The sequence below is a fragment of the Neomonachus schauinslandi genome, chromosome 4 (assembly GCF_002201575.2).
Source record: "Neomonachus schauinslandi chromosome 4, ASM220157v2, whole genome shotgun sequence".
Classification (NCBI taxonomy): Eukaryota; Metazoa; Chordata; class Mammalia; order Carnivora; family Phocidae; genus Neomonachus; species Neomonachus schauinslandi.
The window spans coordinates 60809617-60826690 of NC_058406.1; the positions used below are offsets into that span (position 1 = coordinate 60809617).

The 17074-nt window shown below is 37.9% G+C and overlaps 1 protein-coding gene across 2 annotated transcripts; it reads left to right on the forward strand.

Moving 5' to 3' along the window:
- Positions 1 to 23: 23 nt before the first annotated feature.
- On the forward strand, positions 24 to 16586 carry TYW3 (tRNA-yW synthesizing protein 3 homolog). 2 transcript variants are annotated; one of them, XM_021678123.1, is made up of 6 exons: positions 24 to 266; positions 2950 to 3030; positions 4697 to 4795; positions 5013 to 5084; positions 7806 to 7939; positions 16130 to 16586. In XM_021678123.1, the coding sequence occupies exons 1-6, from the start codon at positions 93 to 95 to the stop codon at positions 16347 to 16349; spliced, it is 780 nt and encodes a 259-aa protein (XP_021533798.1). In that variant the 5' UTR covers positions 24 to 92; the 3' UTR covers positions 16350 to 16586. The 2 variants fall into 2 exon arrangements, with proteins under 2 accessions (XP_021533798.1, XP_044769990.1); XM_044914055.1 differs by lacking the exon at positions 4697 to 4795 and having other exon boundaries at positions 16130 to 16578.
- Positions 16587 to 17074: the final 488 nt, after the last annotated feature.

The window sequence follows — 17074 nt, forward strand, 5'->3', positions numbered from 1 at the left end:
GGGCCTTTCCGGCCACCACCCGCTTCAAAATGGCTTCCCCCAGGGAGAGGCGTGGGCTAACGTCAAAGTATAGACTCTAAATCCTTCCTCGCATGGATCGTACCGCAGAGTTCAGGAGATGGAAGGCGCAGTGTCTGAGCAAAGCGGACCTCAGCCGTAAGGGCAGTGTGGACGAAGATGTGGTAGAACTTGTGCAGCTCCTGAATGGGCGAGAACCGTACTTCACCACCAGTTCCTGCGCTGGGCGCATCATCCTCCTAGACGGGGTGAGGCCCTTTTGTTCAGCGCCAGCCCTGTGGTGCCCACCCAGTGCAACACCCCAATCCAGCCTGTGTTTGTCCTTCTGATGGGTGGTTTCGGCGTCTTTATGAAACTTAAAGGTTGAATTAGACCAGTGCTTCTAAAACTTTAATGTGTCTATAAAAGAACATCACCAGGTGCTCTTTTATAATACAGATTCTGATTCAGTAATTCTGGGATGGAGCTGATGATACTATGTATTTCTAACAAGCCCCCAAGTGATGGCGAAACTGCAGGCCTGAGAATGCTCTTGGGTTGCAAGGATTAGAGAATATGATTCTAAATACTAGGGGAATTTAAAAACTCCCAGCAGGGCGAGGCGGCTTTTCTCTTCAGTCGTCTTACCAAATCAACTAGATAGAGCGTCTCCGGGGTTAAGGCGTTTACTGCCTCCTAGTGGCCCACTCCGTTATTACAGCTCTGGTAATTTTTACATTACGCTGAATACAATAAAATGTACAGTATGGGTTAGTCTGATGTACAGTATGGGTTAGTCAAGCCCTCAGACTTTGGAGTGATACTGCTTAGATTCTAAGCTAATTACGGGACTTACTGGCTATGTGATTTTAGGAAGGTTATCTAAAGTCAGCCCCTCCCTGTTCTATGAACTGAGGATAATAGAGTATCGGCTTCATAGGGATTTTGCGTAGTAGAAATGGGATAATTTGGAACACTTAGCACATGCCTGGCCCATATTAAGTGTGCTATAAAAGTTAGCTGCATGTCAATTTTAACATTAGGATTGAATTCAGAGCATGAAAGACAGCACACTCATAAGCTCATTTTTTAGATCCCTCATTGACTGATAATTTGACTGATAAATTGACTGATAATTTGCTGGTCCTCCAGGTTAGCAGGGCCTGTATATTTTTATATTGCAACCATTGCCTCCTGAGCAGTGGCACTGGGCTTACTCTCTCCTACTGCCCTATTTTACCTGGATTTCTGCAGCGTTTTCCTAACAGGTCCCTTATCTACCATTCTCTCTACCCCAAACCATGTTACATACTGTTAAAGACAACTCTGTGCATGTCACTCATCTATGCTGAAATCTTTTATTACACATTTTTCCAACATCAGAAAATCCAAACCCTTATTCTAGTATACCTTCCAACCCCTCTGCTGCTGTGATATTTTCTGCTACTTCTCTTCATGTTTATCTCTTTACTAAAACTGAACTATTCTCTTTTTCATCTTATATTTACCTGCCTTTGCCTTTGTTCATATTTATTATTCCTGAAATGTTTCCCCCATCTCTGTATATTTGAGATGTGACTCCCAAAACTCCCCTCTCCCATCTGAACACAAGCATACACACCCACTTGTAAGTAATGACTGCTTCTTCTGAACTTCCTCAGGACTTTTTCAGAACCTCTTTTCATTTTATGTGTATTATTTATTTTCATTTAGTCTTATTTCGGGAAGGATTTGCATCAACTTAAAGAAAAGCAATGCAAGAAGAAAAAAGTGGGAAAATCTGGATGAAGGGAATATAGATAAGATGAAGCTAGAGATGGCATTAGTTCCTAAGTATGCCCCTAGATTCTGTAAATTTGCTAGAGGTGAGTCACACATTTGGTTCTAACATTTAGAGCAGGCAACATAATATCAGATAAATGTCACTGAGGTCATTCAGTGAAAACAAACCAGTTATTTAGGACAGGCACAGCTCTTCCTCTTTCCAAAGCTAGACAGCCAAGTCCCCTGTGAACTCATTGTAAAAATAGTTACTTTGTAGAAGTATAGTGATTTAGACTTAAGTGTGGTTTCCTGCATCTTCTTTCCAGCCTCCTGAGGGTAGAATCTGTTTATACCCAAAGAATCTAAAAGAACTTTACAAATAAACATTTTTTTTCAGTTAATTAAAAACAAAAACAAAAACGTGATGTTAAGGTATTGGCTTCTTGAAGCTTTGACCTTGCAATCCTAGCTCTGCCCTTTGGGTCTATATATATAGTCTAATCCCGATGTTACAAATGTATGCCTTTAGAAACTAGAGACATAAGGGTGTGAACAGCCCACCTGTCAGTAAAAAGTAATAGGTCCTGTGTGGGATTGGGACAGTGCTTTTTTCCAAAGGGAATTCCAAGTTTTTCTTTTGTTTGCTTTTTTAATATTGTGCAAGTCAAGGGGCACCTGGGAGGCTCAGTAGGTTGAGCATCCGACTCTTGATTTCAGCTTAGGTCATGATCTCAGGGTCATGAAGCCTGCTTAAGATTCTCTCTCTCTCCCTCTTCCTCTGCCCCTTCAACCCCCCCCCCCCATCATGCTCTCTCTCCTCTCTCTCCCTCAAAAAAAAAAAAAAAATAGTTTGCAAGCCAAATAAAACAACTAGAGTATAACTCAGGGCTGCTAACATACAACCCCTTACAATAATCCCTTTTCTCCTGACAAAATCGTGACCATATTTCAGAAAATATTTTTATACCTTAATAAACAATTTATTTTCTTTATATTTCAACTAATTTGGTCTCATTTTTGTTTTGGGTTAAGTTTACCCAAAACCTAGTGAATTATTCTCAGTAATACTTAAAATTACCACTTGGAATTATTAATCTAAGAAAGCTTACAATTATGCTATGCATTGTACTTATTATTTGTGTAAATATTATATGATTAAATTAAATTATGTTTATTTTTTAATTTTAGGATATAAATGGTTTTGAGGTTCAAAAGCAAAACCGTTGCTGGCTACTGGTTACACACAAACCTTGTGTAAAGGATGATGTGGTAAGTTTTTATATATAAACTTAGAAATAAACTTTTAATTCAGAATCACATTAAATACATATGAAAAAAACAGAACATTCAAGGTGGATTTATATGCTTAATTATAATGACTAAAGATTAGAAAACCTGAGAATTCATTACAGTGGCTTTTTGATTTGGGAAATAAAAGTATAAATATGTATATAAGCATTACTTATTGCTCAACAAAACACATCCTCTTCAACATAGAGAGTTCATGGCTATTGGACACATAGTAGATTGAAAATTTGAATTTCATTTCTACCATTTGATAACTCTGTAACCTGAAATAAATTATACAAGGAGAAGGGAGCTCGGAGAAAGGGATTAGTACTATCTATATATTACCAACATACTGACATAAATAAGTTATACATTATTTATCTGGATTGCTTCTTGTAAATCTTCTGATCTGTCCTAGGTTACTTAGTTTCAGAAATTAAAAATGTTTAGAAGAGTTCATATAAGTTTGTATTAGTCAGGCACTTTACATTACCTGTTCAGGTGCCTAAATGTTGTCTTAGGTATACTCACTCATTCTTCATCTCTTTCTTTGGGTACTGGTTCTTTCTGCATATTGGCCCTTATTCTCTTCTGCTGGAGGCAGTCTTTGTAGTAGGAAAAATAGCTGCCAGCAGCCCCAGCAGAAAAGGACTTCTTCTTGCTAATATCCAGGTATTCCCAGAGGAGTCTGAGTCATCCTGCTTGGGTTAGATGTTCTCCCCTTGAGATCAGTTATTTTTGCCGGTAGAATGGAATACTATCCTCGATCAGACCTAGGCACTTGGCATCTCTGAGATTATTATAGCAGGAGTTATGAGCGATAGGGTCATGATTGACAGTCCCATCAGAATCAAATGGTGTGAAAAAGGGAGGATACAGCCCAAGGATACTAGGTGGACAGAAATAACAACCACCTTGTATAAATTCTAGCTCAGACATATATGCATCTCAAACGTCAATCTAATAACAAAGCATTTAAACAGAACTTCCCTTTTCTTAAGATGTTTTATTTATTTATTTTTGCGCGCTTGCGCGCGAGAGAGAAAGAGAGAGCGAGCAAGTGCACAAGTGTCAGGGAGGGGCAGAGGAAGAAGCCGACTCGCTGCTGAGCAGGGAGCCCCATGTGGGGCTGGATCCCAGGACCCCAGGATCATGAGCCGAAGGCAGGTGCTTAACTGACTGAGCCACCCAGGCTCCCTAAACAAAACTTTCATATCATATTCCTTTTTTTTTTTTTTTTTCAAAGTAGGCTCTATGCCCAACATGGGGCTTGAACTCATGACCTCAGAATCGAGAGTCACATGCTCTATGGACTGATCCAGCCAGACACCCGCCTACCATATTCCTTAGTGAAAATCTGTTACAGAGTTAAATAGAGTAGTAGTTTACTTTCCCAGGTATGGCTAGAAAGAATGACACAGAGGTTTATGGGAGAATTGGAAATCAGGTCTTTTAAAAGAATAAGCAGATTAATCAGTGTTTGGAGGAAGAGGACCAAGAAAGCAGAGTGAAAAGTTATTGCAGAAAAAGGATGCTGGATGATTCTGAATGTTTCTGGGAAAAACTGAAGTTGCATATGGTAAAGGGTCACCACAGAAAAGGATCATATATTGGTGTCTGATGCTAACACTTCTCATTTATTTAGATTGCAGCTCTGAAGAAAGCAAATGGTGATGCCATTTTGAAATTTGAACCACTTATTCTTCATGTGCAGTGTCGACAGTTGCAGGATGCACAGATTCTGGTAACATTTTATGATTATACTTGAATTTACAGGTATGTGGGTAGATTTAATTCTAAGCTTTAAATCTACCAAAAAATAATATGATTTTAGTTTAATTAATGAGTTTTTAAATTTAATTATAGATTTGGGGCTATATGTGTTTCTGCAATTTGTAGAGCTAACCAGTTTATTCGATTAGCCAGATTATCAGAATTTAACCAATTTATTTTTTTTACAGCATTCACTGGCAATAGATTCTGGTTTCAGGAACTCTGGCATAACCGTGGGAAAGAGAGGAAAGACTATGTTGGTAAGATAACTTTTGGCAAAAAGCAATTCTTTGGGTATGAAGTGATTCAGATTATTGAAAAACCTCATTAGACTCTTGTCTTTAGTCTCTCCCTACTCAAATCTTGCCATTCCCTTGCTCAGAAATCTTCAGTACTTTATTCTTTCCTACAGAGCAAAGTCTAGAGTTCTTAGATTTGCATTTGAGCTCTTATTTTATAGTGTCTTCCTCTACGTACTTTCAACCTGATTCTCTGTGCCCTCCTCATCCTAAATAGTCAAAGCTCAGTGTAATCAGCACCATGATATAGTGGAGAGAATCATAGGCAGGGGGTCTGAAGTCCTCTACACAGAGACTGGCTACACCACAGCTGTGCTATATGAACTTGGTCAAGCTCCTAATCCTTCAGGGTCTCAATTTTCTTGGCCATATCAGGGGTCCAGCAAACTACTGCCTTGGGACCAAGTCCAGTCCACAGGAGGTCAGATCCTACTACTCCCACTTGATAAATTCTTGTCTCAAGTTGCTTTTGTGCTACAATGGCAAAAGTGAGTAGTTACGACAGATACTGTATGGCCACAAAGTCAGAAATATTTATTATCTATCCTTTTACAGAAAAAGTTTGCCAACCCTGGACTAGATGATCTTTAAAGCCCTTTCTAAGCCTCCAGCCTCTCTCAGTCCTTTCCTGGCCAAGTCAACTCCTATTGATTTTGCCCTCTTCTGATCTTCTATAGTATTTATTATTTGTAATGGTATGTATTCTTTGCTTTTTAACTATTTCAGGTTTTCTTCCATTCTAGCTTCCTAGACTTGCCTATTTTCTATCTATTTTTAACAAGTTGCCCATTTCCCAAATAGAGATGGCTTACAAAAGAAGACACCTATAAAAAAACATGCCTAAATAGAAAGTCAAAGCCACGGTACTGGTTTGTGTCCCTGTCTCCTTCCCATACACTCCATTTGGTAGCCCAAGCAAGAACAGAACCGTTCATTCACTTTCCATTCCTTTGTCTTTCGTATTCAGTTACAAGTCCTATCACATCTGCCTCTAATTTCTTATGCCCGACTCCACCTTTCTAAGCCCTCTGTCACTGCCCCTACTTAAGCCGTCATGATCCCTCCCCTCAGTCTTTACAATGGTTTCCTAACTCGTCTTCCTACTACCCATCTTCTCCTTCAGCCCCCCAAACCAATACTATCAGAATCCCCCTTTTAAAAAAGCCAGGGTCAGGCACCTGGGTGGCTCAGATGGTTAAGCATCTGCCTTCGGCTCAGGTCATGGTCCCAGGGTCCTGGGATCGAGCCCCACATCAGGCTCCCTGCTCAGTGGGGACCTGCTTCTCTCTCCCCTCTGCCATTCCCTCCACTTGTGCTCTCTGGCTCTATCTCTATGTCAAATAAATAAATAAAATCTTTAAAAAATAAATAAATAAATAATAAAAAAGTCAGGGTCTCCATATATCTCCCCCGGTATTCAAGGCCCTACCCAAACTATTTTCCATTTACCTTACTTATGCTCATCTCCTTCTACCACACTTATGCTCCAGTGAGATAGAAAACTATTAGCTGTTTCCCAAATGTTTCGCGCTCTTTCACGTGTCCATGACTGTAGATAAGTCATTCTCAGGCCATAATGTCCCCTGCCCCCATTTTTACATCTGGTGAAATTGCACTTATCCTTAAAATCCTAACTCAAATGCCACCTTTCCCCTAAAACCGAGGCCTGGACGCGTTCCCGTGTGTGTGTGTGTGTGTGTGTGTGTGTGTGTGTGTGTGTATGTCTCCTGGCACAGCACCTGTGTTGTCTTGTCATTCTTTGTTCACTTATCCATTTCCTGTTTTAAAGTGTGAGCTTTCAAAGGCAGGGATCCTATTATGTTTATTCTGTGTCTTCATACCTTTCATGGGGCTGTAGATGCTCAGTAAAAGTTCACTGAAAGAATTTTTATTTCCCATGCTAGTTTTTGTTGCTGTTCTTAACCTGTTTCCACTGTTTGGATTTACTTGGAACCCATTGACGGTTTCATCAAGAAGTTTACTAAGATTGGCAACCCTAAAGCATGGAGAAAGCAGCCACTTTGTGAGATAGAACAGGCATGGTTTATAACTGCACTCTGCTCAAGCAGCACTAAGAGGCTCTTCTGAATCCAGTCCATTTTGATTTTCCCTTGAAGCTTCTGTTGAGATTTCATTTAGTTCTTTTCTTTAAATAGCATATTAAAGTTTTCTAAGCTTTAGTGAGACTGAAACTGTTAAAGTGATTGGATTTTTGGATATTATCTGCTTTCCTGAAAGACAATATGTAGAATGACTTTCTTAAGAAATAACTTTTTTTTTTTTAAAGATTTTATTTATTTATTTGACAGAGAGAGACACAGAGAGAGAGGGAACACAAGCAGGGGGAGTGGGAGAGGGAGAAGCAGGCTCCCCGCAGAGCAGGGAGCCCGATGTGGGACTCGATCCCAGGACCCTGGGATCATGACCTCAGCTGAAGGCAGTCGCTTAACCAACTGAGCCACCCAGGCACCCGTCTTAAGAAATAACTTTATGTGATGGGAAAATCTATTTAATCTCCTTCGATTCAGTTGTGTTTAGCTAAAGTATATTGAAGCATAAACTTAAATCCTATAATGGAACCAAACTATGTTTAAACACAGCCCTGACTGGGACTTTTCTTTAGTTATTTTCAGTGTGTCTAGTACATAAGTCATTATATCTAAAATTGTTTGTTCCTTGTAGGCTATCCGGAGCACACATGGCTTAGAAGTTCCATTAAGCCGTAAGGGAAAACTGATGGTAACTGAGGAATATATTGAATTTCTGTTAAAGATAGCAAATCAAAAAATGGAGGAAAACAAGAAGAGAATTGAAAGGTATGTTAATTGGATATTTCTATGTTATTCTTATATATCTAGGTCATATTTAAAAATACTGATACACACCATCTTCAGTTTATACTCCCAACTGCTTTTCTATTTGTAGTCTTATCTCAGATAATAAAAAAATGATCAAAGTAACAGATGAGAGTAGCCCAGACAGTAAAAGGTACTAAATGCAGTGTAAAGGGAAGATACATGGAGGATAGTGGGACATGACTACCAGCAACAGGGATAAAGGGAGAGAAACATAATCCCTCAGGTAAGAGAGCCCAACAGCAATGGGGACCATAACTGACCAAGTTGAAGGCAGCCAGGGAAGAGGTACACACTGCCCCCTGAATGTGATCTACTGGTGATTATCCAGAATCTCCTTTTGAGGAAAGCAACCTGGTTAATTTTAGCCTAATAAATATTTTACATATGTGGCTGATTCTTATGGATTAGATCTAGAATTGCCATAATTGTCCCCGGAAGGATCATGGATCCCAGGATCATGACTACCCCAGGATCATGACTATCAATTTATATCTTTGTACCTTCTCTTCTCCTTAAATTTTACCTCCTGGTAAATAAAACTCTTACATTACTTTCTTTTCAACTTTTTCATAAAAACAGAGTTTTTGGCATAAAGAAGTGACGATGATGCTGTCTTTCTTACATGAAAGGAATGCCAGCGATCTGCCATCAGCAAGGTGCATGCTTCTGAGTTTGTCAAGGAGTGATGGCCAACTTGTTGTCATTTATAATGTCCTTTCCCCTTCTCCCCACCTCCTTGGCTACCTCACGATGAGTCACTCACTGCCTAAATAATTCTTAAATCATTCTTCTCTCCCCATCTGTACTGTCACTTTCTTTATTCAAGACCACTGCAATAGCCTTGTTAGCTGGTCTCATAGTAGAATGTTTCTAGTGTGTCTCTCTGCCAAGCCATTCTCTATATCACCATCAGAATCCTGTCTGTAAAGTGCAAAGGAGTCCCAGTGTTTTACTTGACTGCTTAAACTTCTTTAATACCTACAATTTTTTTTTTTAAAAGTAGCTAAGGCTACAAGTGCTAATGGTAGCAGTGTACGATGGTGGAAAGAGGTAGAATTTGGTTCCAGAGGCAGAACTGAATTTGAATCCAGGTTCCACCACACTTACTCAACATTCTTGACTTCATTTTTCTTTTATCTAACTTGGGAGAAATATCTGTCTTACAGAACAGTTTTAGTATAAATAACATCTGTATAATGACTGGCCCTATCCCTGTCATGTCATGGATTCTCAGGATAGGGTAGCTCTTTTCCTTCTTCATTGACACATATAGAAAATAAACCTATGATCACATCATTACAAACCATCCAGGCTTTCTTAACCAGGACTCCTCATTTGAACGATAGAATTCACAAAATTATTCAAGTGACTTTCTCTCTTGCAAAAATGGTATATATCTTCCATTCTAGAAACATTGGAGAGAAGTTAACCCATTATAGACAATGGATGGCTTAGGGCATTGGAGCTTAATTTTCTAGAACACTGGTTGAAAAAAGCTGAGGGGTTGCCTGGCTACCAGGTGCTTTGAGCAAACATTCTAAATGAAGTGGTAATTTCAAGTAAGTACTGAGGAGCACCCAGCCACTTCACCAGACTACAGAGTTTGAACTACATGTAGGTACTTGTTGGTACCGTTCCGTAAGTTTACTACGCTTCTTAGATTGTATTCCAGTGAGGCTCTTTGCTAAAATGTAGGAAGTAACAAATCAGTTTCTCTGTTTCCTTACTTGAATTTCAACAAGATTATAAATATAGCCCAAGAGCAACTAACTATACACCTGGTGAAGTTAATTGAGCCACGTTCACCAACTATAAAATCAAATTATACTTTAAATCCATTGACTCAAAAATATGTTTGGAGATTATAGTGTGCATGCTGCCATCAAGAGAGCCATGCTCATCATATAAAATCAGTGAAAAATTAAAGAAGGGTAAAAAGTGTCTTAAGATACTGATTAGAAGATTACATGTGAATTCAGAAAGGGGAAACAAATTAGAGAGCTCCTTTGGGAACAGCTGTACATTCAACCAAATGCAGAGAGAAGGTTACCCTTCTGATGTGGAAAAGTGAAAAAAATAATAAATACTGGAGGTGATAAGTTCTGCAATCAGACTTTGAGTACTAAAATTGGTTTGTTACAGGACCAAAGGTTCACAATTCAAATAACTATAGTAGAATTTTTAAAAGTCAAGTCCTACTCAGTAACATTTCAGCAATAAGAAATAGCCTAGAAATGTAAAAATCAAAGTTAAGAGGTAAAACATTTTTAATACAAAAAAGGGTTTGTGTGAAACAATTCCCAAGCCCACTTCTTAGTGGAAAGAAGATAATTTTATATATAATGATTTCCAGCTAAAAAATACGAAGTTTGGAGATCTCTTTACCAATTATAAGAGGAAGGCTATCTTTGGACTGTTAATAAGAGATCAGGACTGACTTGGGTCAGAAGAAACCACCATTTGACTCTGAGTACAACAAAATTAGCCATGTTCTTCTCTTCACCAACTGTGTAGTAAGAAAATGCTAAGTAAAGAGTAAAAGGGCTGAATACATTGGCATATAATACCGTTGATAAAGCAAATTGGAGAGAAAAGTAAATGAATCTATTTCCAATGGTTGGTTATTTTTTTAAAACTTTTCTTTTTTATGGTAAAATATATATACCATAAAACTTACCAATTTTAACCGTACATTTCAATGGCATTATGTACATTCACATTGTTATGCAGCCACCACTGTCCATCTTCAGAACCTTTTCATCATCCTAAACTGAAACTCTGTAGCCGTTAAACAATAAATCCCCATTCCCCAGACTCCCAGCACCTGGTAACTACTATTCTATTTTCTATTACTATGAATTCAATTATTCTAGGTCCCTCATATAAGTGGAATCATGTAATATTTGTCCTTTTGTGTCTGGCTTATTTCACTCAGTATACGGTCTTCAGAGTGTGTCCATGTTGTAGCATGTATCACAATTTCATTCCTTTTTAAGGCTAAATAATATTGCACTGTATTTACATGCCACATTTTATTTATCCATCCATTCACTTATCAGTGGACGTTTGGGATTTTTCCATCTTTAAGCTTTTGTGAATAATGTTGCTATGAACAAGTGTGTACAAATGTTTGAGTCCTACTTTCAGTTCTGTTGGGTGTATACCCAGAAGTAGAATTGCTACGTTGTATGGTAGTTCCATGTTTCATTCTTTGAAGGACTGCTGTGCTGTTTTCCACAGGAACTGCACTATTTTATATTCCCACCAGCAATGCACAAGCATTCCTTTTCTCAGCATCCTTGCCAATACTTGTTGTCTCTTGTGGGTTTTTTGATAGTTGCCATCCTGACAGGTGTGAGATATCTCTGTGGTTTTGATTTGCATTTCCCTGACGGTTAATGACATGGAGCATTTTTTCATATACCTGTTGGCAGGTATATGAAATTCTGTTATTACTTTGCTGCTTTCCTTCCTGCTTGTGGTGCTCCTCCTTAGCTTCCTTCTTGGTTTCCCTCACTAGTCTGTCTGTTGGTTAAATATTATTGTTCTCTAAAATGCCGCTCCTGGCCCATTGCTTCAGCTACTTCCCCATATATAATGATAGGTCTTCCAAATCTCTCCCAAGTCCTGAGCCTAGATATCCAATAACCGTTTGAATGTATCTAACTAGAATACTCCATCAGCCTTTCCTGATTAACTTTCTTGTCCTAGTCTCAATACCATAGCCATTTCCTTGGTTCAGATTCTTCTTACTATTTACCAGTATTGGTACAGTTTATTCCTCAATGCAAAACAGAAATATGAACCACATTGAAACATTAATTGCATGTATGTCCTTTTCTTCCACTACAATGTGGTCACATTGGAAATAGGACTGAGTTCTCCCTGCCACCAACCATACACATACACGCTTTAAATATTTCTTATCCCAAAACCTAAGATAGTGTCCAGCTCATAGTAGAAAACCAGTACATGTTTATTGAATTAATAATAAACAATAAGGGAATTTAAAAGTTAACCCATTAAATTGAGTTCCCCAAAGGCAATGACAGTTTCTTATTTATCATTTTCTGAGTGTCTGGTGTGAGAATAGTAGTTAATAAATGTTTTCTAAATTTGCTAACTGACTTTTTCCATCAGTAGTGCTACTTACAAGGCTTCAAAGCCTTAGATGATTATTCTGGAAGATGTGTAAGATGGCTTAGAGATAAGAGTGAGCGGTGTAGGCTCTTGCTGTATAGTCAAGGTGAGAAGTAACAGGAGCTTGAATAGCAAGATGAATGGGAGTGATAGTGCAGAATGTAAACAGAACTTGGTGACAGACTGGAAATGGGGGTAGAAAGAAGGAGGAGGCAAGGATAACAGATGTCTTAGACTCCTCGTCATTGCTAGTCTTATTTTTAAAACAGAACTAAAACAGGTGAATAATAACTTGCACATTTCCCTATTACTTAAGATCAAAGGAGCAAATAATATAAAGTGAAAACACATAACTTTATTTTTGTATAGTTCCCCCTTGGATATTTGGTTCCCTCATTTTTTTCCTCTCCTGTACCTAGTCAACTTCCGTCCATCCTTGCAATTCAGCCCCGGCATTGGGTGTTTTTCCAAAGAGCATTTCATGATCTCACTTGAAGCAGGGTACCAACCCCCTCCATGTTCCCCGTTCCTCTTGTCTTCTTCATGGCATGCTGAATATGTCTTTACAGTTCTGCTGCTCCCATTAAACCCTGAGCTCCTTGAGAGCACAACCGGGTCCTTTACCTCTCTTTCCAGAGCCTGGCACGGGCTCCATCACATACCTGTTTTTTAATAAAAATGCTAGAGTTTAATCAAGTTAATCTAAATACGTATCCATGAAAATAGCCTTCTTTGTTATTTGTGAATAATAGAACCCTAAAAGGGTATGAAATTGTGGCTAGATTTCATTAATTTTATGTTCCTGTTTCAGAAGTCAGAGAAATATCAAGTGGTCCTCTAACTGACCTGAAAAACAAGAATTCGTTTTCCCAGAGCAGGTCTGAAAAGTTCTGTCACGAAGAGACTAAGTACAAGTTGCCCCGTGGCATGATAATCTTGACTGCAGAAGTAGAGAGACTGAAGACAGTTTGATTTTCTCTGGGGGTGGGGAAGACAATTGCCTGTGCATACCTTTCAGAAGATAAAATATCTTCTGAGTTCTTTTTGTTGCCTGTGAGAACGGAGAAAATTGCACTTTGAGAATTGGGCTTCAGAGTGCTATATAAAGGGGCATTTTATGAGGGGAGAGCATGTAATTGCAAAACAAATTTCTGACTTATTGAGAAAGATAGTTTCCCAAAGAACTTTTTAAAAATTCCCTTTGAAAAACAAAAGGAAAAAGTATTTGAAGTATTTGTTCTTGGCTTTCAGACAACAGGGCCTTTGTTCCATTTTACCAGCTGTTTTTGGTACCCCAAGGATGTAGCTGTGAATTCTTAGGTCCTTTAATGGAAGATTAAAGTAAGGCACCTGTTCCTCTTTAATTACTTTTTTTATGTGATTGACAAGATATTTTACACAAGCTGTTAATTCTCTATGATCATAAAAGAGCAATTTAGTCTTATCTTTAATTTTCTAGGAATAAAGTATAATCCAGAAAAAAGACTTGGTGACCTGAGTCTGAAGTTCAGGGTTGGGTGGAGAATGGTAGAAAATGGAGTTGCACATCACTATAGCCTCTTATGATCAGATAGGGGTGATTCACACCACTTGGTGGCATGAAGTTTTGGACTTACAAGTTTTAGATAAAATGAGTCATTCTACTGGGTCATTTTGTTAAGCTATTCTAAATAGGCAGTGTGAAAGATGAGAAGAAAACCAGTCATTAAAGTCATCGGGGATGATGGTAGGACCTGGAGAAAGATCATGCCAAGTGTAGAAGTTTTCCTAAATGTAAGAGACTGAACGAAATATTGGTAGATGGCATGGGGGCAGATGAAGGAGTTTGGTCTGGTGAATGTTGGTGAGCCAGCTCAGTTCTGACCGCATCCCAACTCTGTGTTAGGTGGGGTATAGAAAGAGTAAGCATCTCTGCTTGAGAGAAATGCAGAGCAGATGGTTGTCTTTGTGGGGGAACCAGGTTTCAATTAAGTAAAGATAGAGGGGTGCATTAAATTAAAAGGTTGTTACCACGGAATAGGGTCTAAAAAATTCACATCAGTATTTTCCAAAGCCCTTTGCTGTACCTCCTACTATACTGCTTTTCCTTGTCCTGTACCTCCTCTTTGAGATTGATTTATTCACTGAAGAAATACCTGTTGAGCACCTATTATTTGCCAAGCCTGGTGCTGGATATCAAGGTATATGAGTACATTAAGTTCTTAAAATATGGACAGGATATGTAGTAAGTATGTTAGGTATGTATTAGAATTGTGTGGAATATTTGGAAACTGGTGATTATCTTGGTTTTTTAGGGCAGTTTTAGAGCCTTTACAAGTAGAACTTAGCCTATTCACTGAATTAAAGAAAGAAGAAAATTGGTCCAAATAGCAATCTATTCCGTAGGTGCCAAAAATTCCCTGTCACACTTTGCCATTATCATAGAATATAAAAGCATGATGAGATCCCCACAATGGCAAGGGAGTTCTCAGCTTCCAGATTCCTCTACTTGGGGACCTAGGATAACACATCCATATTCACCTTTTTGTTCAGTGGTTATTTATTCACTTATTTATTCACTTATTTTTACTGAGTGTGCCAGCATTGTCTTACATGCTAAGAATGTAACAGAAAACCATACAGATGGGATCCTTGGTCTCATAGAATTTATATTCTGTAAAAATGGTCATATTGAGAACTTACTTTGTGCTAGGCACTGCACTAGGTCCTTACATATATCACCTGTAACCTGACAACCCAGCTCAGTACAGGATAATGTCCAGTTTGATAAATGAGGAAATCGAGACTCAGTAAGGTTGGAATTAGCCTACCTTTAGCTTTCCCAGTGGAAGGCATCTGAAGCACATGCGATACCCCATGCCACCTCACTGCCCTCCCACATGTGCTGAAGGCTGCTGTGTCAGGCAGAGGATTGTATTAGGTGTTAACATGGGAGTAGAAAAGACATGAAGACCAATTTTCGGGGAGCTAACAGTTTGTTGTACCACAAAGTTAACGCTAAAATTAAAGTAGAAAAATGGGGAAAGGAAAAGAGTAATTTACACTTAAGAAATCAAGATAGCTAATGAACACATGAAAAACAATTTCACTGGCAAACAAAAAAATGATAATTAAACTAATAAGATACCATTGTCACCTATCAAAGTAAAGTATGTTTTTGATGGTAATATTCAATGTATGGGTGAAGTGATCTTTCAAGTACTGCTATTAGAAGCATATTTTTTGAACATCTATTCTGGAAAACAGGTAGTATTTATCAAGAGCTTTACAATGTTTATACCCTTTAGCCAGGTAATTACATTTCTAGCGGTCTGTCCTAAAAATGTAGCTAGAAACTCAGATCACATTATTTTTAAAAATGTTCATCACAGTGTTGTTTGTATTAGAGAAAGTTTGAAAATACCTAGATGACGTAATATTACACTACCATTAAAAAGTGTTATTTTGTAGTTTATTTGATGTAGTTTTCAATAAATATTAAATTTGATAAAACAATGTAAAACTATATATAATAATTTTGTAAAAGATAGTAGGCATATGGGTACATGTATAAATTATATTAATTCAGAATACATTAACTGGAAAGAATAAAAATATTGAGAGGTTATTTCTAGGTAGTTCTGTAGAGGTAGTCTATATTTGTAACCTCATATATTTGCCAAATTCTCTAAAGTGAGATTTTATTACATTTATGATTTTTTATAAAGAAAAATAATTTCTCTTCTGTTTTTACCTTTTTTGTTTGACTCCTACATCTGCAATAGTAGTTGAGGTAGAATACAGGTTGTCAAGAGATGTTTCCAACTCAATTTTCAGGAGTGTTCTTGAAGAACTGAAAACACACTTCCTAATTAAATGATCTTATAAAAGCAAGAAGCATATTATTTCTCTGCTTCATTTTATATTTTAAGGTTAATATGGAACATTATCAAATTTATAAGTTCTAAATGTATTTCAGCCATTCTGTTTGAGAACACAGATATAACAGTAGTACTTATTTCTTTACAGGCTTTATAACTGCCTACAGCATGCTTTGGAAAAAGAAAACATTACTAACTCACGTCCCAAAGAGAAAATCAAAGACAAAAATAAATCATCATATACTCGTAAGAAGAAAAGAAACCCAGAAGAAGCACACAGCAAATGTTTTACTGAAGAAAATGTTAAAGAACGTGAAAATGATGATGACCTAGGAATCAGTGTTACTATCTTCCCTGAAGATTACTAAGATTCGGTCTTGGTAGAATAATGTTTCTAATAGATAATACAAAGCTGCTCTTTACAAGAGTATTTTAGTTTCTTGAGTATATGAGCCATTCAGAAAAGCAAGATTTATTCTTTCTCTGTATTTAGAGAAATCCTTAGCTTTTTAAAATAGCTCTGTATAATATTTGCTCATTAAATACCATCTGTTTTAGTCACATAGAGATTCATTGCAAAAATAAAATTGACTTTTTAATGCCTCTCTTTTTTAAGTTTCAATTTCTACTTCTGCAAAACAGAATTATAATACTCTTTCAAGAGAACCTTAACACTGGGAATGTTTGAGTAAAAATCATCACAACATTTTACTTCTTTTTTCACTTTGAAACCTCCAGCCTTTAAAGGGGGATGAGCTTGCTTCTTGTTGCCGTGAAGTCCAATAACAAGTTCTTCCCTTTCTTTTGACTTTGTGGAGAAAACAACTGATATGCTTTCTGTTCAGGACAAAATACCTGAACCCTTTCTTCCCGTTATTTCTCACAAACCAGAGCCTGCCACTGGCATGGTCTCTGCCACACGGGTGGGCCTGGTTTTTCACTAAACCTGGTCAGAAATGATCATTTAAGACCTTGGAATCCTTATAGAATCCTCATATACTATTTTGGAAAGTTTCAAGGAATCACAAGACTTGGGTCCGAGTTCTGGCTGCTACCCAGAAACCGGGGGGGGGGGGGGTCCTTGAGCAAATCA